The following is a 27557-nucleotide window of genomic DNA, read 5'->3' as shown; positions in this document are numbered from 1 at the left end:
ACCCTGCACGGTGACTGGCCTCCTGTGAAGGGCGTCCAGGAGACACGGCTCACTTAGCAGTGCAGAATGAAGGAACAGACTGCATTATAGGTTAGGCCTTTCTAACCCAGGGTCACTGTTGTTCCTGTGTTTGCCAGACACTCTGAATGACGTCTCCTGAGGAGGGGCCTGTTTGCATGTGTGTGCTGTAGGTTCACCAAGGTGTCAGGTTTGACGTGTCAACCACACTAGTGTAATTCTGAACGAAACTAAAGTACGGTAGTTTGTGACTGTCCTTGATTCTCAGAGGGGGATGGCCGGGAGCTAAAGACAGATGGAAAAGAAAGTGTGAGAGAAGTAAAGCTTGCCAGTTAAATGAGCAGCAGAAGTGACACCATACACTTCAAAGTCATGGCTGCAGGCTCAACGTGGAATAATGGCGTGACTCACATTTAGCGAATGGGCACAGCTGTTCTGACAGCGACTGTAATAGACTCCTGGACTGAAGTCATTCTAAAAGACCCACTGTGCTGTTTTTTTCACTCACAGCTTTGCTGGAGCGGCCTCAGAAAAAAGGCCTCCGTTTTCCTTTGAACGTCCAATGTCCCACAGCCTTTCACCAGTCCTGGTTCCGTCCTTTGCATTGTAAAACACTCTCTCTATCAGTAGCTCATATTCTACATTTTCTGGTTATTATAAACCAGACTTCAAAAATGATATCCAAGTGTTTATCAAAGTTAGCTGGCCAACTGATTGACTCTCTCTGTAAAGTCCCTGGCTGTGGTTCAGCATGGAACATGCTTGGCAGGGCCCAGCACCACAGGCCCAGCCTCAGTCACTCATTTCTGAGCCTGTCCCAGGCCTAGAGCCTACCTGCAGATAGATCTAGACACCCTAGATCTGCTATGCATTACTGCAGCTCTATCATGCATTACTGCAGTCTGCAGCTCTACATAACGATGCGTGCATTTGATGGCATTTCACTGCTGAAGTCGGAGTAGGCTATTGCAGTTATGCTGGTCATGTCCTACTGTTCAGTTGACTATTGGTAAGTACACTAAGGATAAGTGTAGTAGCCAAATCAACTGCATTCCTCTTTCTTGAGCTATACACGGATTTTGTTCACATTCACGACCATCTCAAGCCATGTACGGGACTGGATGGTATGTCCTGACTTTGGCCTCAGCACAGTTGCACCACTAAATGACAGTATTGATGATAGGATTTTACTCAGTCGAAGTTGGAGCATTTCAGTCACGCGGGTCAAAATGAAAAGTCTACATGGCATTTCTTTTTGTCTGTAGGTCCTTTCAGGTTTCATATTTCATGCCATGTTTACCAAAGGCAGTCAGTAATATTTCAGTTTAACCACAGGTAGACAGAAAAAAAGTATATACAGTGCATTCGGGAAATATTCAGACCCCTTCAATTTTTCCACATTTTGTTATGTTAAAGCCTTATTCTAAAATTGATCATTATTTTTCCCCCCTCATCAATCTATAGACAAGACCCCATAATGACAAAGCAAAAACAGGTGTTTAGAAATTGTTCCTAATTTATAAAAATAAATGATATCACATTTACATAAGTATGATGCTACAAGCTTGGCACACTTGTATTTGAGGAGTTTCTTGTTCTTCTCTGCATATCCTCTCAAGCTCTGTCAGGTTGGATGGGGAGCGTCACTGCACAGCTATTTTCAGACCTCTCCAGAGAGGCTGGGCCACTCAAGGACATTCAGAGACTCGTCCCAAAGCCACTCATGCATTGTTTTGGCTGTGTGCTTAGGGTCGTTGTCCTGTTGGAAGGTGAACCTTTGCCCCAGTCTGAGGTCCTGAGTGCTCTGGAGCAAGATCTCATCAAGAATCTCTCTGTACTTTGCTCCATTCATCTTTCCCTCGATCCTGACTAGTCTCCCAGTCTCTGCCTCTGAAAAGCATCCCCACTACATGATGCTGCCACAATGCTTCACCGTAGGGTTGTTGCCAGTTTTCCTCCAGACGTCATGCTTGGCACTCAGGCCAAAGAGTTCAATCTTGGTTTCATCAGACCAGAGAATCTTGTTTCTCATGGTCAGAGTCCTTTTGGTGCCTTTTTGGCAAACTCCAAGCGGGCTGTCATGTGCCTTTTGACTGAGTGGCTTTCGTCTGGCCACTCTACTAGAGGTCGACCTATTAATCGGAATGGCCGGTATTTTTGGACGCCAATTTTGCAGATAAAAAAAACAAAAAAAAAAACAACTTTATTTAACTAGGCAAGTCAGTTAAGAACACATTCTTATTTTCAATGACGGCCGAGGGACGGTGGGGTAACTGCCTTATTCAGGGGCAAAACAACATATTTTTACCTTGTCAGCTCAGGGATTCAATCTTGCAACCTTACGGTTAACTAGTCCAACGCTCTAACCACCTGCTCCTCATTGCACTCCAATAGGAGTTACGCGAATGCAGTAAGAAGCCAAGGTAAGAAGCTAGCTAGCATTAAACTTATCTTATAAAAAACAATACATCATAATCACTAGTTAAATACGCATGGTTGATGATATTACTAGTTTATCTAGCTTCCCCTGCGTTCATTGCACGCAGAGTCAGTGTATATGCAACAGTTTGGGCCGCCTTTCTCATTGCAAACTAATTTGCCAGAAATGTATGTAATTATGACAACATTGAAGGTTGTTCAATGTAACAGCAATATTGCACTTTTACTTTCTTCTCTAACACTGTGTTTTTGCATTATTTAAACCAAATTGAGCATGTTTCATTATTTATTTGAGGCTTAATTTATTTATTTGATTGATGTATTATATTAAGTTAAAATAATTGTTCATTCAGTATTGTTGTAAATGTCATTATTACAGATAAATATAAAAAAAATGGCCGATTTTAATCGGTACCGGCTTTTTTTGGTCTTCCAACAATCGGAATCGGCGTTAAAAAATCATAATCGGTCGACCTCTACACTCTACCATAAAAGCCTGATTGGTGGAGTGCTGCTGAGATGGTTGTCCTTCTGGAAGGCTCTGTCAGAGTGATCATCGGGTTCTTGGTCACCTCCCTGACCAAGCCCCTTCTCCCCGATTGCTCAGTTTGGCTGGGTTGGGCTGCTGTAGGAAGTGTATTGGTGGTTCCAAACATTTTACATTTAAGAAAGGTGGAGGCCACTGTTCTTGGGGACCTTCAATGCTGCAGACATGTTTTGGTACCCTTCCCCAGATCTGTGCCTCGACACAATCCTGTCTCGGAGCTCTACGGATAATTCCTTTGACCTCATGGCTTGGTTTTTGCTCTGACATGCACTGTCAACTGTGGGACCTTATATAGACAGGTGTGTGCCTTTCCAAATCATGTCCAGTCAATTGAATTTACCACAGGATGATCAATGGAAACATGATTCACCTGAGCTCAATTTCAAGTCTCATAGCGCAGGTTCTGAATACTTATATAAATAAGGTATCTGTTTTTTCTATTTTTATGCATTTGCTAACATTTCTAAAAACCTTTTCACTTTTTCATTGTGGGGTATTGTGTGTGGATTGAGATTTTTAAAAATTCATTTTAGAATAAGGCTGTAACATAACTGTGGAAAAAGTCAAGGGGTCTGAATACTTTCCGATTGCACTGTGAGTATGTTTTCAAAATGTATACTTTTTCTAGCTCATTGCAAAGTGTTTTGTGAAGCACTGATGGAGCCTGTCTTCCGTTGCCTATTGCTGCGTTCATTTCCTAGTCAGAACTAGGAATCTCTGAATTCTTTCGATTTGCTAACTGGTTTTAGTTATACATGTGCCACATTCAATCAGTTGGCAAGTTGAACATTTCAGCGTTTCGTTGTTCTGACAAGCACGTGAACGTGGCATATGCATTTGCTGTTTGAGATGCTGTAGCATCAGCTCTCGTGCTGTCTGGCAGGTTTTTACGCTCAAAGGCCCTGTACCTATATGCTGTAAATGAGATGCATAACTAATATAATGGACACGCACCAATATGTGACAAACAATTTTTTGTAAGAAAAACTAATTCAAGAAAGATGGATAGATTGGGACAGACATTCCCATTCTGCCCAAGTAGTCTAGTCCAGTCCTGGGAGCTGTGTCCCTGTACGGCCTTGTCTTCATCAGGACTGAGTGGAGCTGTGTCCCTGTACGGCCTTGTCTTCATCAGGACTGAGTGGAGCTGTGTCCCTGTACGGCCTTGTCTTCATCAGGAATGAGTGGAGCTTAAAATATAGCAGCCTCTCTAGTGATTGTGATTGTTGTCCTCAGCTAGCCTACCCACTCAGGCACTGACAGAGGGCTCTGCTCCAGTGGCCTCTTACTGTTCCCCATGAGAGCTCCCCAAAATACCCCTGATCAGTCACACACACACACACACACACACACACACACACACACACACACACACACACACACACACACACACACACACACCAACCAGCATCTAGAATAGCCCATGCACTCCACCACCCCTTTCCCAACCGGCATCTAGAATAACCCATGCACCCCACCACACCTTCCCCAACCGGCATCTAGAATAACCCATGCACCCCACCACACCTTCCCCAACCGGCATCTAGAATAGCCCATGCACCCCACCACCCCATTCCCAACCGGCATCTAGAATAGCCCATGCACCCCACCACCCCTTTCCCAACCGGCATCTAGAATAGCCCATGCACCCCACCACCCCTTTCCCAACCGGCATCTAGAATAGCCCATGCACCCCACCACACCTTCCCCAACCGGCATCTAGAATAACCCATGCACCCCACCACCCCTTTCCCAACCGGCATCTAGAATAACCCATGCACCCCACCACCCCTTTCCCAACCGGCATCTAGAATAGCCCATGCACCCCACCACCCCATTCCCAACCGGCATCTAGAATAACCCATGCACCCCACCACCCCATTCCCAACCGGCATCTAGAATAACCCATGCACCCCATTCCCAACCGGCATCTAGAATAACCCATGCACCCCACCACCCCATTCCCAACCGGCATCTAGAATAGCCCATGCACCCCACCACACCTTCCCCAACCGGCATCTAGAATAACCCATGCACCCCACCACCCCTTTCCCAACCGGCATCTAGAATAACCCATGCACCCCACCACACCTTCCCCAACCGGCCTCTAGAATAACCCATGCACCCCACCTCCCCATTCCCAACCGGCATCTAGAATAACCCATGCACCCCACCACCCCTTTCCCAACCGGCATCTAGAATAACCCATGCACCCCACCACCCCTTTCCCAACCGGCATCTAGAATAACCCATGCACCCCACCACCCCTTTCCCAACCGGCATCTAGAATAGCCCATGCACCCCACCACACCTTCCCCAACCGGCATCTGGAATAGCCCATGCACCCCACCACCCCATTCCCAACCGGCATCTAGAATAGCCCATGCACCCCACCACACCTTGCCCAACCGGCATCTAGAATAGCCCATGCACCCCACCACCCCATTTCCAACCGGCATCTAAAATAGCCCATGCACCCCACCACCCCTTTCCCAACCGGCATCAAGAATAGCCCATGCACCCCACCACACCTTCCCCAACCGGCCAGCGTTTCAAATAGAAATACGCAGTTCATGCTCTAGCTCCTGCTGAGCACTCAGTATAACATAGAGCTGTCATTCTACAGCCGGAAGCACACGTACACATATGATGTTCTCTCTTTCTTAAAATAGACCTGGCTAAACCACCCTATTGTGACGAGTTAGCTAATCCACCCCATTGTGACGAGTTAGCTAATCCACCCCATTGTGACGAGTTAGCTAATCCACCCCATTGTGACGAGTTAGCTAATCCACCCCATTGTGACGAGTTAGCTAAACCACCCCATTGTGACGAGTTAGCTAATCCACCCCATTGTGACGAGTTAGCTAAACCACCCCATTGTGACGAGTTAGCTAATCCACCCTATTGTGACGAGTTAGCTAATCCACCCTATTGTGACGAGTTAGCTAATCCACCCTATCCCCTATAAAGTACACTGCTTTTGACCATAGTTCATAGGCCCTGGTAAAAACAGACTATGTAGGGAATACGGTGCACTTTGGGATGTAGTCAGTAATTGATCCCATCTCCTTTTATAGCCCTCTGAAATGCTATACAGCTGTATACATCTTTGGGAGAGGTTTATGTTGGACAGGGGTGTCAAATATATGGCCTGCGGTTTTGACAAAAAAATGTGAAATTAGTGATGGGGAGAAATCGAACAGTTACATATCGCAATGTTACATGAATACTTTTATTCCAAGTACCACATTCTTTTCCTAGATACCTTTGGCTAGCGCTAGTCAGCTGTACCTGCTCTAAAACTCTGGTATTTTTTATCCTATAGCTTGTTCTCCATCTTCTTTTTTAATAGTGAGCCAACATGTTTTCAGCACTTACAACTAGTTCAGTAAATTAATGAATCATGCTCTCTTGTCTCTCTGCAGCAGACATGTTGTGAGCAATATCTTTGCAACGTCAAATTGAAATTAAATCGCAGTATCGAATCGCATAACATATAGAATGTTGAGAATCGCATTACATATCGTATCGGCACCTAACTATCGTGAGGTCCCTGGCATTTCCCAGTCTTAGTAGAAATGATCATGAACCTACATTCATACCGTTTCTTGACTGTGTCCAGCACGCTAATAATCATTGAAATGAAAGCTAGGCAGTCAGGGAGCATCGAATATTCCCAAAACGATGGATAGAGGACCCAATTTTTGCGAATTTTGACGGCGAGGGAAATATGAAAAATTTTCAGTGCGGCCTTCCGGACCTCCGTTAAAGACAGAATGCGGCCCCGGGGCCAAAATGAGTTTGACACCCCTGATGTCGGCCCATCTCTCCTCTGCTTCTACTACCTTCTGGTAATAGGAAGAGCCAGCATCTCCTCACCCCTCTCCTGAATAGGTCCACATTCTGCAAATGTAATATGCATTTGTTTCTCTTAGCTCTCCATATCGTGATGTGTGCGTCTTTTGAGATGGGCTATTTGTTGTGTGGGGATGCACATACATGCATCTCAATTACATTGTAGTTCTTTAGCAGACACTTATCGAGCCATTTACAGAACGTTCATTCATCCGAAGACGGTTGGGTAAGGCAACTTGCATGATGACGGAGGCTGAATTCTTCTGCTTTTCTACGTTCGTTGAATACTGTTACTTCAGTCTTAGACTGCCTTCGTTGGAAGTCGTTTGTGGTGACCTCAAAATTGGACTCTCAGAACAGTTAGAATGTGTTTGCGTCCTAGAAATCGTCGGGTAGATACTCGGATCCAGACTGATTGCAGAGAAAAAACTAACGTCCGTGGGCGTGGCAGAGCAAGGAGTTTGGGTAGCCAGGCTATGAAATGTAACCAAGATACATGATGCAGAAAGCCACTAAAATAAAGTATCTGTCAAACCTGGGCTTTAGCCTGCCTGGATGGTAGATGGACAGATTTTGCACCAGGCAAGCTCAATCAAGTCCAGCTAAAGTATTTGAAATCATTTCAAATAGTATTTGAACCCAGTCTGGTTTGTATTTGTGAGGATGTGACTGCAGCCCAGCCAATGCAGTATGTAGGTCATCTGGCCAGCCAGAAATCCTGATGTCGTAGGAATGAGGGGGAGGTGAGAGGGATGGATAGTGAGAGAGGGGGAGGATGGATGGAGAGGGAGAGAGGAGATCAAGAGGAGCTTAATCTGTGCCATCATGTAGAAACAGCTGGCTCACCAGTCAATCTTATCATCTCCCTCTCAAAACTCGAACACCCACACATATTGCAGAGCTGCTAGTCATCTGTTGTCAGGGTGTGCCAGACTGTACTTTTCCTAACAGCTGTGTGGTGTTGTGATGGTCATAGGACTGAGAGACAGCAGGGACAATAGGTCAGGGGATCAGCTGCTTTTTAAATGTTTATTTAACCTTTTATTTAACTAGGCAGGTCAGTAAAGAACAAACTCTTATTTTACAATGATGAAACCTCCCACCACCCGGACGGCGCTGGACCAATTGTGCGCCGCCCTGTAGGACTCCTGCTCACGGCCGGTTGTGATACAGCCTGGGATCAAACCAGGGTCTGTAGTGAGGCCTCTAGCACTGAGATGCTGCGCCACTCAGGAGTTACAGGAAGTAACCCAACATGGGGCACGAACCCACGACCCTGGGAATAAGAGTCTCACGCTCTACCGACTCACCACTCTCAACTGTTTTTATATTTTGGCGTTTATCCTACCAGACCACTCAAAATTGTGTGGACAATGGAGCCTATTTCGTGTTCATAATTTACATTTGTTGCGAAATTCCCTATATAGTGCCCTATAGGTCAAAAGTAGTAGTAGGAAGTAGGGTGCCATTAGGGACAAATCCATTGCCATCATAGTCCTGCTAGTGGTGTGTGCCGTTTGGGAGCCGTTTGTTAGCCATTGAATAGCCTGTACCTAGACTACTAATGTATTCTTTTTTGGAGGGCGTGGGGATCGAAGATTGGATCTGACATGGATGCACATTTTTAAACTAAATGCCTGGAGCCCCAGCTGCAATGTCATTCTAACATTCAGCCATTTAGGCTTTGTTATCATGACAAAGTAGGCCTATATATTGTGGACAGGGAAGGGAGAATTACTGTTTGTCAGCAGCAGATCAGATTCAAGTCAAGTAAAGACTAGTTAGATTGTTTGGACAGCTAACTAGCTGATTCATCTAGGCTACATTCACTATGATCAGCTGATAGCCCACACCAGTAGTGGTTGCTTGCTTAGCCTATCATAATTAATCATATATTTCATTGTCACACACCGGATAGGTGCAATGAAATGTGTTGTTTTACAGGGTCAGTCATAGTAGTACAGTGCCCCTGGAGCAAATTATAGTTAAGTGCCTTCCTCAAGGAAACATCGAAAGATTTTTCACCTTGACCTACTACTATTTGTGATTAGTAATTTTGTAGAGAAGGAAAGGGGCAATCTGCAGTTGCTACATACATTTTTGACTGATACATTAACGATATGTAGATATATCTCTCTAGTCACCCCCAAAATCAATTCTTTCTTTGGCCGCCTCTCCTTCCAGTTCTCTGCTGCCAATGACTGGAACGAACTACAAAAATCTCTGAAACTGGAAACACTTATCTCCCTCACTAGCTTTAGGCACCAACTGTCAGAGCAGCTCACATATTACTGCACCTGTACATAGCCCACCTATCATTTAGCCCAAACAACTACCTCTTTCCCTACTGTATTTAATTAATTTATTTATTTTGCTCCTTTGCACCCTATTTTTTTATTTCTACTTTGCACATTCTTCCATTGCAAATCTACCATTCCATGTTTTACTTGCTATATTGTATTTACTTTGCCACCATGGCCTTTTTTTGCCTTTACCTCCCTTATCTCACCTCATTTGCTCACATCGTATATAGACTTGTTTATACTGTATTATTGACTGTATGTTTGTTTTACTCCATGTGTAACTCTGTGTCGTTGTATGTGTCGAACTGCTTTGCTTTATCTTGGCCAGGTCGCAATTGTAAATGAGAACTTGTTCTCAACTTGCCTACCTGGTTAAATAAAGGTGAAATAAAATAAATAAATAAATGTACCCATTAATTATTGAGGAATATCACTTATACATGCCTCATGAGTTTAGCTCAACTGTCGTAACCCATCAGAGCCCCAAATATACGCTTGTTTTACTTCAGTGTTTTTTAACAATGTAAATTGGAGGCCACTGTGTTCTTGGGGACCTTCAATGGTGCAGACATTTTCTGGTGTCCTTCCCCAGCGCTGCCTCGACACAATCCTGTCTCGGAGCTCTACAGACAATTCCTTCAACCTCATGGCTTGGTTTTTGCTCTGACATGCACTGTCAACTGTGGGCCCTTTATACAGTGGGGGGAAAAAGTATTTAGTCAGCCACCAATTGTGCAAGTTCTCCAACTTAAAAAGATGAAAGGCCTGTAATTTTCATCATAGGTACACTTCAACTATGACAGACAAAATGAGAAAAAAAAATCCAGAAAATCACATTGTAGGATTTTTAATGAATTTATTTGCAAATTATGGTGGAACATAAGTGTTTGGTCAATAACAAAAGTTTCTCAATACTTTGTTATATAACCTTTGTTGGCAATGACAGAGGTCAAACGTTTTCTGTAAGTCTTAACAAGGTTTTCACACACTGCTGGTATTTTGGCCCATTCCTCAATGCAGATCTCCTCTAGAGCAGTGATGATTTGGGGCTGTTGCTGGGCAACACAGACTTTCAACTCCCTCCAAAGATTTTCTATGGGCTTGAGATCTGGAGACTGGCTAGGCCACTCCAGGACCTTGAAATGCTTCTTACGAAGCCACTCCTTCGTTGCCCGGGCAGTGTGTTTGGGATCATTGTCATGCTGAAAGACCCAGCCACGTTTCATCTTCAATGCCCTTGCTGATGGAAGGAGGTTTTCACTCAAAATCTCACGATACATGGCCCCATTCATTCTTTCCTTTACACGGATCAGTCGTCCTGGACCCTTTGCAGAAAAACAGCCCCAAAGCATGATGTTTCCACCCCCATGCTTCAAGAGTAGGTATGGTGTTCTTTGGATGCAAATCAGCATTCTTTGTCCTCCAAACACGACGAGTTGAGTTTTTTAACAAAAAGTTATATTTTGGTTTCATCTGACCATATGACATTCTCCCAATCTTCTTCTGGATCATCCAAATGCTCTCTAGCAAACTTCAGACGGGCCTGGACATGTACTGGCTTAAGCAGGGGGACACGTCTGGCACTGCAGGATTTGAGTCCCTGGCGGCGTAGTGTGTTACTGATGGTAGGCTTTGTTACTTTGGTCCCAGCTCTTTGCAGGTCATTCACTAGGTCCCCCCGTATGGTTCTGGGATTTTTGCTCACCGTGCTTGTGATCATTTTGACCCCATGCGGTGATCTTGCGTGGAGCCCCAGATCGAGGGAGATTATCAGTGGTCTTGTATGTCGTCCATTTCCTAATAATTGCTCCCACAGTTGATTTCCTCAAATCAAGCTGCTTACCTATTGCAGATTCAGTCTTCCCAGCCTGGTGCAGGTCTACAATTTTGTTTCTGGTGTCCTCTGACAGCTCTTTGGTCTTGGCCATAGTGGAGTTTGGAGTGTGACTGTTGTGGACAGGTGTCTTTTATACTGATAACAAGTTCAAACAGGTGCCATTAATACAGGTAACGAGTGGAGGACAGAGGAGCCTCTTAAAGAAGAAGTTACAGGTCTGTGAGAGCCAGAAATCTAGCTTGTTTGTAGGTGACCAAATACTTATTTTCCACCATAATTTGCAAATAAATTCATAAAAACTCCTACAATGTGATTTTCTGGATTTTTTTTCTCATTTTATCTGTCTTAGTTGAAGTGTACCTATGATGAAAATTACAGGCCTCTCTCATCTTTTTAAGTGGGAGAACTTGCACAATTGGTGGCTGACTAAATACTTTTTTGCCCCACTTTAAAGACAGGTGTGTGCCTTTCCAAATCATGTCCAATCAATTGAATTTACCTCAGGTGTTTCAACAACTTGGAGTCCATCTCATGGTTGATCAATGGAAACAGGATGAACCTGAGCTCAATCTTGAGTCTCATAGCAAAGGGCCTGAATACTTATGTAAATAAGACATTTCTGTGTTTTTTTTTGTAATAAATTTGCAAAAATGTCTACAACCCTATTTTCACTTCGTCATTATTGAGTGTTATTGAACATTCCATTTTAGATTAAGGCTGTAACAAGGTCTGAATACTTTCCAAATACATTGTAATTGTTATTTTCTAGAAGCCTACCTACAGCCCACATAGCTAAGGTAGTGACCTCATGGCTGATGGTGATAGTTGGCTAACTTACCTCCCGCAGTTTCAAGCTAGCTAGCTAATGTCATTTTTTCCATCAACCATCAATCCGATGGATAGCTTAGCAAATATAGCTTTTTGATTTCTCCTCACATGTAAAGCTGCCTGATACATTAATAGCATCTGTCAAGCTGTATCATGAATAAGTCAGAAGCCAGCTAGCAATTCCAAGTTCTTGATTTTTTTTTTACCAACAAAAGTCATGTATACTTATAAAAGAGACTATTACCTTCAAGCAGATAATTATAGTTTTATTCTAGGACTACAAGCCTAAGAGTAATAGCTATCGTGTGTAGTACCGGTGTCTTCACCAGATGTCATCCCCAGTCAGCTCCTCAGTCTTCACCTGAACGAGTGTCCCAGGCAGAATCGTAGGCTGCGTCATGTACTTGAGGGGGCGTGGCTTGCTAGCACACGTGCTTAATCTTTTTTTTACTCATTAGCAGCCCAGGGGGAAAAATGTTTTATTATTGCCATCTACAAGGGGTGTATATTCTATTTATATTGGTTAATTTAAACTTGAAACATGAAATTCACTGCTTGACTGCGGGACCTTTGAGATAATTGTTTCCGTGTGGACCAGAGATGATTTTGCGATTTCATAAAACGTTGAAAAAAATGTTAAACACTGTTATTGCACACAGAGTGAGTCCAACTTATTATGTGACTTGTTTAGCAAAATTGTACTCCTGAACTGATTTAGGCTTGCCACAACAAAGGGGTTGAACACTTATTGGCTCAAGACATTTTAGCTTTTCATTTCTAATTAATTTTGAAAAATGTCTCAAAACAATTCCGCTTTGACATTATGGGGTATTTAAAGTCAGGCTGTAACACAACAACATGTGGGAAAAGTCCAGAGGTGTGAATACTTTCTGAAGGCTCTGTATGTATAGACTGCATTTTGATTACTGTTACAATGACATTTGGGTTGTTATGATTGGATTCGTTATTCCATTTATTTTGTATTTTTATTATTAATGTACGTGTTTGACATTTTACTGCGTTGTCTGGAACAAGTAACATAAGCATTTTTCTGCGTCCACTATAACACCTGCTAAACTGTGTACGTGACCAGTAAACTTTGATTTGATGTGATTGGCTGATTGTTACCGTGTAGAAACAATGGATCATATGACTCGAAACGTCAAACTGTAGCTATGCATTCTAAGAATAGTTCAGTCTCTCCTCTCCCCTCCTATTTGACACTATTGATAGGAAGTCTCTTTGGCACTATTGATAGTTGACGATCCCGTCTCCCACGTGTCCTCCTTTCTCTGTCACTCCGATTGTGAGCAGTGCGAGTATTAATGGTACGGTTGGAACACGGTGCCTAACTGTGTCTGTCCCAAAGTACTTGGACGTTTAATTGTCTGTTCCTTCCTGTGGCAGAGGTCCAGCTGTGTCTTTCCTTCGCTGCAGTCGCAGTCGTCTCCATTACACACCCAGGCAGACTAGAGTTACTGCAGCAAAATGCCAGACGCTGTCCCCTCACACTCAATACATATATAGAAGCTAATACAGAACCTATAACTCAGCGCACGTATAACGCATCATAGGCTACGTGACTATGCAAGTGTGTAAGAGTGCATGTCATCGTCAGTACTCACTGCCTCCTCTCTTTCCTGTTCATCTAACGCTACTCTTGAGGGTAGAGGGTCGTCTTACTGTGCTGAAGAAGCTCCTGTGATGTTATTCAAACATCTCCAGTCGTGTGTGTGTGTGTGTGTGTGTAAAAGGTTTTGCAGGACCCAGGCCTTAACTGAACCGTTGATTCACTGTAATTGTGTGTCTGGGATTGGGAGATGTGTGCTCATTTACTGTTTTCTGCCCCCGGAGGGGGGTGTGTGTATGTGTTAGAGAGAGCTGGGATTGGTCGGTATAGCATTTTTTTCCCCCCACTGTACCATGAGTTTGTATAATCCCCCTTAGCGAGGAAAAGCAGACGGACACAGCCACGAAACACACACAAACAATAATAACCCTGCCCTCCAACTGTTTTTGCCTGTCGAGATTGGGTCTGCCAAAAGGTCTCGGCGTCTGGGCTGGTATGGGAAGTGGGTCTGTCCTCTCTGTCTGACGCTGGCCTGCCGCCGTGTCTGTGGGCTGTTGTGTAACAATGGAAATAACAGGCGCTCTGCTGCTGCTCTGCAACCCACCCTACACACTCTCTCTCTCTCTCTTACTCTCTCTCGCTCTCTCCTCTGTCACATACACACACTGCAGCAGCAGCGGGAGACTATTTATAGACCAACCCAGCTAGGGGAAATTTGGGGGAAGGCTAAATTCTCCCACCCTTTCATTTGCTCTCCCTCTCTCGATGTCCCTCCTCTTCCTCACGTCTTTCTCTCTCTCCCCTCTGCCTCACACAAACTAAAACATATTCATTTATGTGCTGAGGTTTGAACAGCAAAAAAAGCAGTTGTGTGATGGTCTAGCTCAAAAGCTGTGTCGTCAGGCAGTTGTGCCATATATATCTACATTATAGATCACATTTCTACTTTGAATGCGTTGTAGCTGTGGCCTTTCGAGGTGTCTTTTCTCAACAACTGTGCCCTCATTCAGAGAGCGACATGAGCGAGAGAGACCGAGAAAGTGCGGGATGTGAAGGGGCAGAGAGGAAGTGCAGATAGGGGATGGGCGTGTGAGTGGATTGAGAGATTAAGTGGTAGTAGAGGACACCTTTTCTTTGAGGAAGAGGAGAAAGAGCGAGCCATAACCGGCTTGAGTTGTACGTCTCCAGCGAGCCTCGGCCTATATATAATGATCTCACTGAATTCTCATAGATCAGTGCTCTTCGACCCATCGTGGAACGCCACATGGAGGAAGAAAGAAGAGCAGCAGGGAGGGGCTGGAGAGAGTGAGCTCGTGTCTGTCCCATTGTGCTCTCTATACTTCCCTTTCTATGTTCACAGCAAATCTAGGCTAAGGAGGAAGCAATACCACCACACTGCCCAGGCCTAGCCGGCCGATCCGAACCTTTCAGATCTGAAAACATTGAATGTTTAGGGCCAATGGGAAGCGGTAGGGAGTGGAGTGATAGAGGGAGTAGTACGTTGTTTCATTCATTATCGATACATGTGCAGACCTCGCTATCCCCTAGGGATGCAACTGCTGCTCCTACATAACATCACATTTTTACATTTGAGTCATTTAGCAGGCGCTCTTATCCAGAGCGAATTTCAGAAGCAATTAGGGTTAAGTGCCATCGACCAGATTTTTTTTTCACCAAGTCGGCTCGAACCAGCGACCTTTTGCTCTTAACCGCTAGGCTACCTGCCGCCCCTACGTCACAGTTAAAGCCAAACAAAGGAGTGGGTCATATTTATGGACCAACCCTATTTGGGCATTAAGGGTCAGACCCTGGCCCAGTTAACTGTGTCTTGTGCAGGCTGAGGTCTGCCTTTCCTCTCTAAACATGGTGAGCCTGGTGACTGTCATGCTCTGTGTGGAGTGGCGATGATGTCAGCAAATCGGTGACGGAGAGCCAGTCTGTCACAGACTGGCAATTGTATAGATGGTCGGTCGCATAGACTGGCATTGTGACACGGCCACATTGTGTGGACAGGCTGATGTAGCATAGCTGAGTCGAGCACGGTTCTCTGAAAGTCCAGAACAGTGAGGTGGGAGGAAGCATCATGAGGGAGAGAGAGAAACTGTAGAAATAGATATAAAAGAGACTAAAAGACGGGAAGGGCACTACACGTAAAAGCTGACTTTTTAAATATGAAACAGGGCTGAAGGTGATGTTTTGGGTATCAGTTTGTTTGTTGTACTCGTGTAGTGGTTTAGAAAATGACAAACCTTTTAGTCGAGTATTTGATCGAAATCCAATGGTCTGGATTACTCATCATGCGGTGTTTTACTATTTTTCACCATTTTAGTATTTACAACATACTAGGCTGTTGTTGTAATCTGGATTGGGCAGAGTGAGTAACAAGTCTCTCTCCTCTCTCCACTCCCCCCAGAGGAAGAGTAGGCAGCAGACAGGATGAAGGAGGAGAACTTGTTTCATCGGAGGATGTCTCTGTCTCCCAATGCCACATCTCCCTCCCCTCCTAAGATCGACCACCGCTCTCTGACCCGCAACATGTCTTATGGAGGAGAAAGCGAGCTCTTCCCGCTCAGCCCAGGTAAGGCTGGTGTATTTTCACTAGTAATCAAACAGATGCAAACTCACCAAAATGGGGTGGAACTACCTATCCTTGTTTGCTACGTTTGTACAATAATGAATACACCCCTTGATATATACTCCATCAGTCATTTCCGTAACCACCTTGTGACTTCACCACGCACCGCACAGAGATTTTAATACATGCATTGGTTATACCTTTACACTAGCGCCAGGGACGTATTGTTAAGAAGAATGTTTGATGAAGTATAAACCCTAAGGGTCACCTTTCAGTCCCAGCAGATTACCACTAGAAATGACTGTAAACCAGTCTATCCAGGGATTGACATTAAGCTCTTCCAGGCTTTTGCCTGTCTGGCAAGTCAGAAACATTTTAGTTACTTGCCCAGTTTTTAGGGGAATGACATTCAGAGCATGCACAAATTGCAGTTGTCTGTTTGTCCAAATGCCTGCCTGTTTACCACATATGATCTGTCTGTCTGCTCTCTCTAATCTGCTCTGTCTGATTTGTGTATGTGTCCTGTTTGCAGGTATGGAGGCAGAAAGGAATGGTCTGTCCATGATGAGTGACGAGCTCAGCCCCGCCCAGTCGCCGAGCAGCAAGGTAAGAAGACCGCTTCTGATTGGACCTCTGTGTAACAATATCAGGTGGGTTTCCCGATATTGATGGATCTTTAGGATGAGTGATCAGTTTTCCCAAACCACCTTGTTAATCACATCACATGCCTGCTGTTCTGGGATCAGCCTCCTCTACCCAAATGTCAATCTTTTTTTTTTTTTTTTTTTTTGTATTTATTTTTTTCTCCCCTGCTTCGTGATATTGGTAGTTGCAGTCTTGTCCCATTGCTGCAACTCCCCTACGGACTCGGGAGAGGCGAGGGTCGAGAACCGTGCGTCCAAGCTTCTTAACCCGGAAGCCAGCCGCAACAATGTGACGGAGGAAACACCGTCCAGCTGTCGACAGGCTCAGCTTGCAGGCGCCCGGGCCCACCACAAGGAGTCGATAGAGTGCGATGGGACAAGTAAAGCCCCCCGACCAAACCCTCCCCTAACACGGACGACGCTCGGCCAATTGTGCACCGCCTAATTGGTCTCCTAGTCACGGCCGGCTGTGACACAGCCTGGGATCAAACCCGGGTCTGTGGTGACGCCTCAAGCACAGCGATGCAGTGCCTTAGATCGCTGCGCCACTCAGGAGGCCTCCAAATTCCAATCTTAATATGACTATACAATGGAGACACTGGAGCAGTTCTGGAAAAATTGAGGCGCTCGCTTTTAATGTGTACCGAACAAAAATATAAACGCAACATGCAACAATTTCCAAGATTTTACTAAGTTACAGTTCATATAAGGAAACCAGTCAATTTATATGAATTCATTAAGCCCTAATCTATGGATTTCACATGACTGGTAAAACAAAATTCAAAAGGCACGCGCACATCTGAGCAATCTAATTTGCAGGTGCGTGGCAACAATTGAACAAGATGAAGGAAAAAGGAAACCGCACACCGCTCTTGATAGTATCACTGATATTTAATAAGTATCGGCCTCACGGCCTTCGTCAGAGCTTTTGTGAATTTCATTTTTTTTGCACCCTTATGTAGACCTAGCCCCACCCACATCCGTTCCACACATCGAATGGGGTTGAAGGCAATGGGAAAACAAATAAATGCTGCCAAATAGATCAATATGCATTTCATAAATATTACAAAAGTGTATAAATAAGACGTATGAAACACGTCTGTAAAATCACAATGAGGACATAGCAAAATCCAAACACATTCTCTTTTACTCAGAGTATTATTGATATCACTTCCCCGTCTGATATCTTAACTTTCTCATTTCTCTGGGAATACAAATATGCATTTGTTGTTCACAGATGCCTTAGAAAAAGGTAGGGTTGTTTATCGGAAAACCGGTCAGTATCTCGTGTGACCATTCACCTCATGCAGGGAGACACAACTCCTTTTGTATAGAGTTGATCAGGCTGTTTATTTTGACCTGTGGAATGTTGTCCCACTGCTCTTCAATGGCTATTTGAAGTTGCGGGGTCGTACACATTGATCCAGAGCATCCCAAATTAGTGCAATGGGTGACATTTCTGAGGACAGATCCTTGCGACATGGGACCGTGCATTATCATGCTAATACATGAGGTGATGGCGCCAGATGAATGGAACTGCACGGTATCTCTGTGGATTCAGATTGCCATCAATAAAATACAATTGTTTGTTGTCCGTAGCTTATGCCTGCTCATACCATAACCCCACTGCCACCAAGGGCACTCGGCTCACAACATTGACATCAACAAATCCCTCGCCCACACAACGCCATACATGTGGTACTGCCAAATTCTGTAAAATGACGTTGGGGGTGGCTTATGGTAGAGAAATTAACATTAAATTATCTGGCAAAAGCTCTGGTGGATATTCCTGCAGTCAGCATGCTAATTGCATTCTCCCTCTGTGGCATTCTGTTGTCACAAAACTGCACATTTTAGGGCAGCATTCTATTGTCCCCCAGCACAAGGTGCACCTGTGTAATGATCATTCTGTTTAATCAACTTCTTGTTATGCCACAACTGTCCGGTGTATGGATTATCTTGGCAAAGGAGAAATGCTCATTTACAGGGATGTAAACAAATTTGTGCGCAACATTTTAGAGAATCAAGCTGTTTGTGCTTATGGAACGTTTCTGGGATCTTTTATTTCAGCTTTTCAAACATGGGACCAACACTTTATATTTTGTGTTTGAATTTTTGTTCAGTGTACAGTAGGTGCAAAGCTTTTCCTGAACCTCAACACACAAGTTTGTTTAGACAATTTAGAAATAGGCCTACGTACAATGTTTTAAAATAAATATTATGTTATTAGAATTCCCAATTTTATAATTCACACGCCATGCTTATTTCAGAAAGTGACTCATTTTATTAAGGGCTATTCATCGTTTAGTCTAACTAATGTAGGTGGCAAAACACAGCACTTATTGCCAGCATTTCTTTTCTGTCATGACTCATCAATGATAGCAGTTCCCGTCGATCATTAAGCGTTTCCAGCAGCACGGTGGCCAGGTTAAGGTCGTGTCCTCCCCATTGCCCCCGACACACATACATACACACACAGATGTGTGCATGGAGCGATTCTGAAGTACATTGAATATCTATGCGGCTTTGACTGATCTCCCACCCAACACCCCTTGTAACTCCAGAGACAATAGTGGACTCAACACAACACAGTCACACACAGCTCTCTACCTAACACTCTAAAACACTCCTGAGTGCCAGTGTGTGAAGGCTCCCTTCAGAAATGCAGCGTGGATGTGATTCATGCATAAACACCAGGCATAGTCAGGTCCAATAGGGGTTAAAATGATTGCCACTAATTTTTTCAAAACCTTGCGATAACACTGATCTTTTTTCTAGAATGTTTCATGAGATTGGAGAACATATTGGGTGGGATTTTAGGCCATTTTTCCATACAGAATCTTTCCAGATCCTTGATATCCATCGTCTGGTCATATGGACTGCCCTCTTCCATTCAAACCACAGGTTTTCAATGGGGTTCAAGTCCGGAGATTGATATAGGCATTGCAAAATGTTGATTTTGTGGTCAATTAACCATTTCTTTGTGGATTTTGATGTGTGCTTAGGGTTATTGTGGTGCTGGAAGATGCACTTGCGTGGCAGAGGCAACCAGGTTTTTGTCTTGAGGTAACTGTCCAGTGTTTCCAGATTTGATGAAATATGACCTATGATGAATTAAAATGAATGAAATAGTTTCACTTCCAAAAAATGGTAACGGTAATTAAGTATGTTTTAAGTAGCTTTACCATTTCCTCATAGAACAGGACGTCATGTTGGCTCACTGGCGAGCTGGCCAATCAGCGGTCTACTCGGTCTACTTTTAATGACCGGTATACAGTGCATTAAACTATTCAGACCCCTTTACTTTTTCCACATTTTGTTACGTTACAGCCTTACTCTAGAAATTATTACATTCTTTTCCCCCTCAATCTACACACAATATCCCATAATGACGAATAAACTGTTTTTCAGAAGTTCTTGCAAATGTATATACAGTACCAGTCAAACGTTTGGACACACCTACTCAATCAAGAGTTTTTCTTTGTTTGACTATTTTCTACGTTTGTAGAATAATAGTGAAGACATCAAAACTATGAAATAACACATATGGAATCATGTAGCAACGAAAAAAGTGAGATTCTTATAAGTAGCCACCCTTTTCTTGACGACAGCTTTACACAGTCTTGGCATTCTCTCAACCAGCTTCATGAGGAATGCTTTTCCAACAGTTCCCTCATACACTAACGTTCAAAAGTTTGGGGTCACATAGAAATGTCCTTGTTTTTGAAAGAAATTCACATTTTTTTGTCCATTAAAATAACATCAAATTGATCAGAAATACAGTGTAGACATTGTTAATGTTATAAATGACTATTGTAGCTGGAAACGGCTGATCGACATAGGCGTATATTATCAGCAACCATCACTCCTGTGTTCCAATGGTACGTTGTGTTAGCTAATCCAAATTTAGCATTTTAAAAGGCTAAATGATCATTAGAAAACCCTTTTGCAATTATGTTAGCACAGCTGAAAACTGTTGTCCTGATTCAAGAAGCAATAAAACTGGCCTTCTTTAGACCAGTTGAGTATCTGGAGCATCAGCATTTGTGGGTTCGATTACAGGCTCAAAATGGTCAGAAACAAAGGACTTTCTTCTGAAACTCGTCAATCTATTCTTATTCTGAGAAATGAAGGCTGTTCCATGTGAGAAATGTTCAAGAAACTGAAGATCTCATACAACGCTGTGTACTACTCCCTTCACAGAACAGCGCAAACTGGCACTAACCAGAATAGAAAGAGGAGTGGGAGGCCCTGGTGCACAACTGAGCAAAAAGCAAGGGCATTTCTAAGTGACCCTAAACTTTTGAGCGGTAGTGAGTTGGACCGCATAGTGAAAGAAAAGCAGCTAACAAGTACTCAGCATATGTGGGAACTTCTTCAAGACCGTTAGAAATGCATTCCAAGTAAAGCTGGTTGAAAGAATGCCAAGAGTGTGCAAAGCTGTCAAGGCAAAGGGAAGCTACGTTGAAGAATCTCAAAAATACAATATATGTTGATTTGTTGAACACTTTTTTTGGTTACGACATGATCCCATATGTGTTATTTCATAGTTTTGAAGTCTTCACTAGCCTTCTACAATTCTACCAATGCCATGTTTCCTCCAGACGTGACTCTTGGCATTCAGGCCAAACAGTTCAATCTTGGTTTCAACAGACCAGAGAATCTTGTTTCATCGTCTGAGAGTCCTTTCGGTGCCTTTTGGAAAACTCCAAGCAGGCTGCCATGTGCCTTTTACTAAGGATGTGCTTCTGTCTGGCCACTCTACCATAATGGTATGATTTGGCGGATTGCTGCAGGGATGGTTGTCCTTCTGGAGTGACCATCACCTCCCTGACCAAGGCATTTCTCCCCCGATTGCTCAGTTTGGCCAGGCAGCCATTTCTAGAAAAAGTCTTGGTGGTTCCAATCTTCAATTTTAGAATGATGTAGGCCACTGTGTTCTAGTGGACCTTCAATGCTGCAGACATGTTTTTGGTACCCATCATCCAGAACTGTACTGACACAATCCTGTCTTTGAGCTCTGTGAACAATTCCTTCTACCTCATGGCTTGGTTTTTGCTCTGACATTTACACTCAACTGTGGGACCTTGTATAAACAGGTGTGTGCCTTTCCAAATCATGTCCAATCAATGTAATTTACCACAGGTGAACTCCAATCAAGTTGTAGAAACATCTCATGGTTGATCAATGGAAACAGGATGAACCTGAGCTCAATTTCGAGTCTCATAGGAAAGGGTCTGAACACTTATGTAAATCAGGTATTTCTGTTCTTAATTTTAATAAATTGCAAACATTTCCAATAACCTGTTTTCGCCTTGTCATGGGGTATTGTGTGTAGGTTAATGCGGAACATTTAAAAAAATATATACATTTTCGAGTAAGTCTGTAAAGTAACAAAATGTGGAAAAAGTCAAGGGGTCTAAAGACTTCTGAATGCACTGTATTTCAACACAGTTACTTCAAGCCAAAAACCCTAGATCTTCCAGCAAGACAATAACTCCATGGACACATCAAAATCTACAAAGAAATGGTTAATTGATCACAAAATCAACATTGTGCAATGATCATCTCATTCTCCAGACTTGAATCCCAGTCCATAAGCACAGACAAAGGATATCAAGGATCTGGGAAATGTATGGCAGAATGGTCTAAGATCATGTGTTTTCCAATCTCATAAAACATTTTTGAAAAAGGCTCAACGCCGTTATTCTTGCGAAGTTATGTATTTAAACAGGGGTGCCAATAATTATTTGAAAATCTCTTTATTTGAGGAATTGTATTAGTTTCTAAAATATCATTTTGACATTTTTTAGCGCATACAATGTAGCTCAGTATTTGTTTTAAAGTATTTTTTTGCTCATCTTTATCAAGGTTGCCAATAATTTTTGACCTCACTCTATATGTGTGAAACCCTGCTGAGGGGAACGGAAACCTGTGCACTGAATTTCCGCTGAACTTATTCCAAAAGTAGCTGGCATATACAGTGCCTTCAAAGTATTCACACCAGCTTGACTTTTCCCACATTTTGTTGTTACAGCCTTTTAAATTAATTAAATTGAGATGTTTTTATGTCACTGGCCTTCACACTACCCCATACTGTCAAGTGGGGTTATGTTTTTTGAAATATTTACAAATTAATAAAAAATATAATGTTGAAATGTCTTGAGTCAATAAGTATTCAACACCTTTGTTGTGGCAAGCCTAAATAAGTTCAGGAGCAAACATTTGCTTAACAATTCACATAATAGGATCACAGCTGGAGAATTGCAGACGTTAGTTGGGTCTTGGAGTCAGAAAGTCTCAAACTATGATCAGATGCCATCTACGTAACCACAAGTTGTTTGGGAGGGTTGTCATAAAAAGCCTTTGCTGTCATCAAACAACAAACGTTACTTGGAACTTTCAATAGGACCGGGTTCTATGGTCAGATGAGACCAAAATTAAGCTTTTTGGAAACAAACACCAGAGGTGGGTTTGGCGTAGACAGGCAGATATCCATGCAGAAAGGTACCTCATCCCCACTGTGAAGTATGGTGGTAGATTTTTGATGTTGGCCTGTTTTTCTTCCAAAGGCCCTGGACAACTTGTTAGGATACAGTTGAAGTCAGAAGTTTACATACACTTAGGTTGGAGTCATTGAAACTCGTTTTTCAACCACTCCACACATTTCAAAACTATAGTTTTGGCAAGTCGGCTACTTTTGTGCATGACACAAGTAATTTTTCCAACAATTGTTTACAGATTATTTCACTTATAATTCACTGTATCACAATTCCAGTAGGTCAGAAGTTTACTGTGCCTTTAAACAGCTTGGAAAATTCCAGAAAATTATGTCATGGCTTTAGAAGCTTCTGATGGGTTAATTGACACAATTTGAGTCAATTGGAGGTGTACCTGTGGATGTATTTCAAGGGCTACCTTCAAACTCAGTGCCTCTTTGCTTGAGATCATGGGAAAATCAAAAGAAATCAGCCAAGACTTCAGGAAAAAGTAATGTAGACCTCCACAAGTCTGGTTCATCATTGGGAGCAATTTCCAAACGCCTGAAGGTACCAAGGACATCTGTACAAACAATAGTACACAAGTATAAACACCATGGGACCATGCAGCCGTCATACTGCTCAGGAAGGAGATGTGTTCTCTCTCCTAGAGTTGAATGTACTTTGGTGAGAAAAGTGAAAATCATTCACAGAACAACAGCAAAGGACCTTGTGAAGATGCTGGAGGAAACAGATACAAAAGTATCTGTATCCACAGTAAAATGAGTCCTATATCGACATAACCTGAAAGGCCGCTCAGCCAGGAAGAAGCCAATGCCCCAAAAACGGCATAAAAAAGCCAGACTACAGTTTGCAACTGGGGATAAAGATCAAAAATTTTTGGTGCAATGTCATCTGGTCTGATGAAACAAAAATATAACTGTTTGGCCATAATGACCATCGTTATTTTTGGAGGAAAAAGGGGAGGCTTGCAAGCTGAAGAACACCATCCCAAACGTGAAGCACAGGGGTTTCAGCATCATGTTGTGGGGGTGCTTTGCTGCAGGAGGGACTGGTACACTTCACAAAATTAATGGCATCATCAGGAAAGATAATTATGTGGATATATTGAAGCAACATCAAGACATCAGTCAGTGAGTTAAAGCTTGTTCGCAAATGGGTCTTCCAAATGGACAGTGACCCCAAGCATATTTCCAAAGTTGTGGCAAAATGGCCTAAGGACAACAAACTCAAGGTATTGGAGAGGCCATCACAAAGCCCTGACCTCAATCCCTATAGAAGATTTGTGGGCAGAACTGAAAAAGCGTGTGTGAGCAAGGAGGCCTGCAAACCTGATTCAGTTACACCAGCTCTGTCAGGAGGAATGGGACAAAATTCACACAACTTATTGTGGGAAGCTTGTGGAAGGCTACCTGAAACTTTTGACCCAAGTTAAACAATTTAAAGGCAATGCTACCAAATACTAATTGAGTGTATGTAAACTTCTGACCCACTGGAAATGTGATGGAAAGAAATAAAAACTGAAATAAATAATTCTCTCTACTATTATTCTGACATTTCACATTCTTAAAATAAAGTGGTGATCCTAACAGACCTAAAACAGGGAATTTTTACTAGGATTAAATGGCAGGAATTGTAGGTGTATGTAAACTTCCAACTTCAATTGTGTATATAGTATCATGGACTCCATCAAGTACCCGCAGATATTACATCAAAACCTGACTGCCTCTGCTAGGAAGCTTAAACTGAGCCGTGGTTGGATCTTCCAGCAGGACAATGATCCAAAGCACACCTCAAAATCAACACAAAAATGGTACACTGACCACAGAATCAAGGTTTTGCCATTGACGTCCCATGGGATAAACCCCATAGAAAACCTGTGGCATGAGCTGAAGAGGAGAGTCCACAAGCGTGGACCTTGGAATCTGGAGAGATTCTGTATGGAGGAGTGGTCTCCAATACCTTGCCGTGTGTTCTCCAACCTCATTATGCATTTTAGGAGAAGACTCAAGAGCTGTTATCTCAGGAAAGGGAGGTTGCATAAGTGTTGAATGAGGGGGTGCTAATGATTGGTGCACATGCATATTTGAGAAATATTTGTTTTATGTTTAATGTATTTTTTCTTTCAATTATTTTACTTGAATTAAAAGTTAGATTTTTGTGAATATTTATAATTTTTTTACAGCTTGTTTTGCTCATTTTTACCAAGGGTGCCAATATTAGTGGGCACTGTATCATGGCTGTACTCTGTTCAGGTCAGACACTGAAGAAATGTATGTGTTATTTAAATGTTATCTATGAATGGGATAGACCAGAGTGATATGAGGCTGTGTATAGGTGAGCTCACAAGAAGAGGAGTGTGTCTCATTGACTCTCTCATCTGTCCATCTCTCCCTCCTTCAGTCTGAGTCCAGGATGTTCAATAACGGTCTGGAGGACTGCTCCTCCCCCACAGAGAAGCTGGCCCGGAAGGAGTCTCTCAAGGTAACTCATCACTCCCTGGCCGGGAAGGGGTCGTAGAGAGGGGATGTCTTGCAGGAAAAATATTGATGGGCATTTAACATGGTTGGGGGAAAATATTTAGATTTGCATATATTTAGATCATCGTCTCCCAATTGGTTCCTCTGGGACCCCTAGGTCAGCACATTTTGGTTTCAGCCATGCATTAGCGCACCTGATTCAACAAAGGAGAGCGGTGTGGTTAGTTGAATAAGCCTACTTTGTACAGGGCTGGAATGTGAATGTGCTGTCCTAAGTGTCCACAAGGAATGGATCGGGAGACATGTATCTGCCTAACATACAACTACTAATGAAAAGGAATCGAGGTTGCGTCGAGCAAAGGTTTAGAAGCACGAGCTCTCGTCCTTTGTGTAATTCACAGAATGGGATATCGTCCACTTTTTCTATTATCATTAGTTAACGTACACTGCTGCCCTAACTAGAGGCACATAATAAATACATGTCTGCCTGTGTGTATGTATGACTTGTGTTTGACTGTACCTCCCCCTAGTGCGTATCTGACTACTTGTTTTGTCTTGTTCATTTGCAAGTCACAAAACAATGACTCATCCTAAAAGACTCCGTCTGTGTGCGCTGCAGGTCCAGAAGAAGAATTACAGACAGGAGAAGAAGCGGGCAGCCAAAGAACTGTCAAGCGCTCTGAAGGACCCCAGTGTTGTCATCACGGCTAACTGGCTAAAGGTAATTTGGGAATATCTACTCACCCACTTGCTTTCCAGGGATGTTTTTTTCCCTATATTACCATGACACATTATAATGTGTCATACACACTCATAATGTAATAGTATTGAGGCCTCCTCCACTCTCACTCCTGGTAGATCCGTGGTTCGCTAAAGAGCTGGACAAAGCTGTGGTGTGCCCTGAAGCCGGGGGTCCTGCTGATCTATAAGACCCCTAAATCGGACCACTGGGTAGGCACCCTCCTGCTCAACGCGTGCAAGCTGATTGAGAGGCCCTCCAAGAAGGATGGCTTCTGCTTCAAGCTCTACCACCCGCTGGACAAGTCCATCTGGGCTGTTAAGGTCAGACACGGAGCGCTCATCAATGACAGAGTTCACTGTTGCTCTAGATCTGGATTACTTTGTTATTATTGTCAGCTTCATAATATTCCACATGTTCTTTTTTCTGTTAGTTTCTGTCTCATGACATGAGTGCATGGAGAGGGCCTGGTTGGATGTACATGATTTCTGCTTTTGTGTTTTGTGTGCTCTGCTGTACTTTACAGGTGGCTTATGTAGCGTTTGTAATGCCATATTCTGGCTTCAGAACTCGTGGGTTGTGTTGTCTCATCTTGTTACAATTGTTGAATAATTATACTGAACAAAAATATGAAAGGAACATGCAACAATTTAAAAGATACAGTTCGTATAAGGACATTTAAATAAATCAATTAATTAGGCCCTCATCTATGGATTTCACATGACTTGGCAGGGTTGCAGCCATGGGTGGGCCTGGGCCAAGCCAGTCAGAATGAGTTTTTCCCTACAGAAGGGATTTATTGCAGACAGAAATACACCCTGGGCTGGCGTGGTTACACCTGGCCTGCGGTTGTGAGGCCGATTGGACGTACTGCCAATTCTCTAAAAATGACGTTAGATGCAACTTATGGTAGAGAAATGTACATAAAATACTCTGGCAACAGCTCTGGTGGACATTCCTGCAGTCAGCAGGCCAATTGCACACTCCCTCAAAACTTGAGACATCTGTGGCATTGTGTTGTGTGACAATACTGCACTGTTTAGAGTGGCCTTTTATTGTCCCCAGCACAAGGTGCACATATGTAATGACCGTGCTGTTTAATTAGCTTATTGATATGCCACACCTGTCAGGTGGATGGATGATCTTGGCAAAGGAGAAATGCTCACTAAAAGGGATGTTAACCAATTTGGGCACATCATTTTACTAAGCTTTTTGTGCA

The 27557-nt window shown here is 43.2% G+C and overlaps 1 protein-coding gene across 2 annotated transcripts in view; it reads left to right on the top strand.

Moving 5' to 3' along the window:
• Positions 1-27557, top strand: part of osbpl5 (oxysterol binding protein-like 5) — a 118412-nt gene that overhangs the window by 44870 nt on the left and 45985 nt on the right. For both annotated transcript variants that reach the window (XM_064930625.1, XM_064930626.1), the window contains 5 exons: positions 15814-15978; positions 16508-16581; positions 25523-25603; positions 26219-26320; positions 26458-26661. In XM_064930625.1, coding sequence (XP_064786697.1) covers positions 15837-15978; positions 16508-16581; positions 25523-25603; positions 26219-26320; positions 26458-26661 — 603 coding nt within the window. In that variant the 5' untranslated portion in view covers positions 15814-15836. The remainder of the gene's footprint in view (positions 1-15813; positions 15979-16507; positions 16582-25522; positions 25604-26218; positions 26321-26457; positions 26662-27557) is intronic.

The sequence above is a fragment of the Oncorhynchus masou genome, chromosome 22 (genome assembly GCF_036934945.1).
Source record: "Oncorhynchus masou masou isolate Uvic2021 chromosome 22, UVic_Omas_1.1, whole genome shotgun sequence".
In the NCBI taxonomy this organism is placed as follows: Eukaryota; Metazoa; Chordata; class Actinopteri; order Salmoniformes; family Salmonidae; genus Oncorhynchus; species Oncorhynchus masou.
Note: the sequence above shows the minus strand (reverse complement) of the source record. Positions and strands in the feature narration are given on the sequence as shown.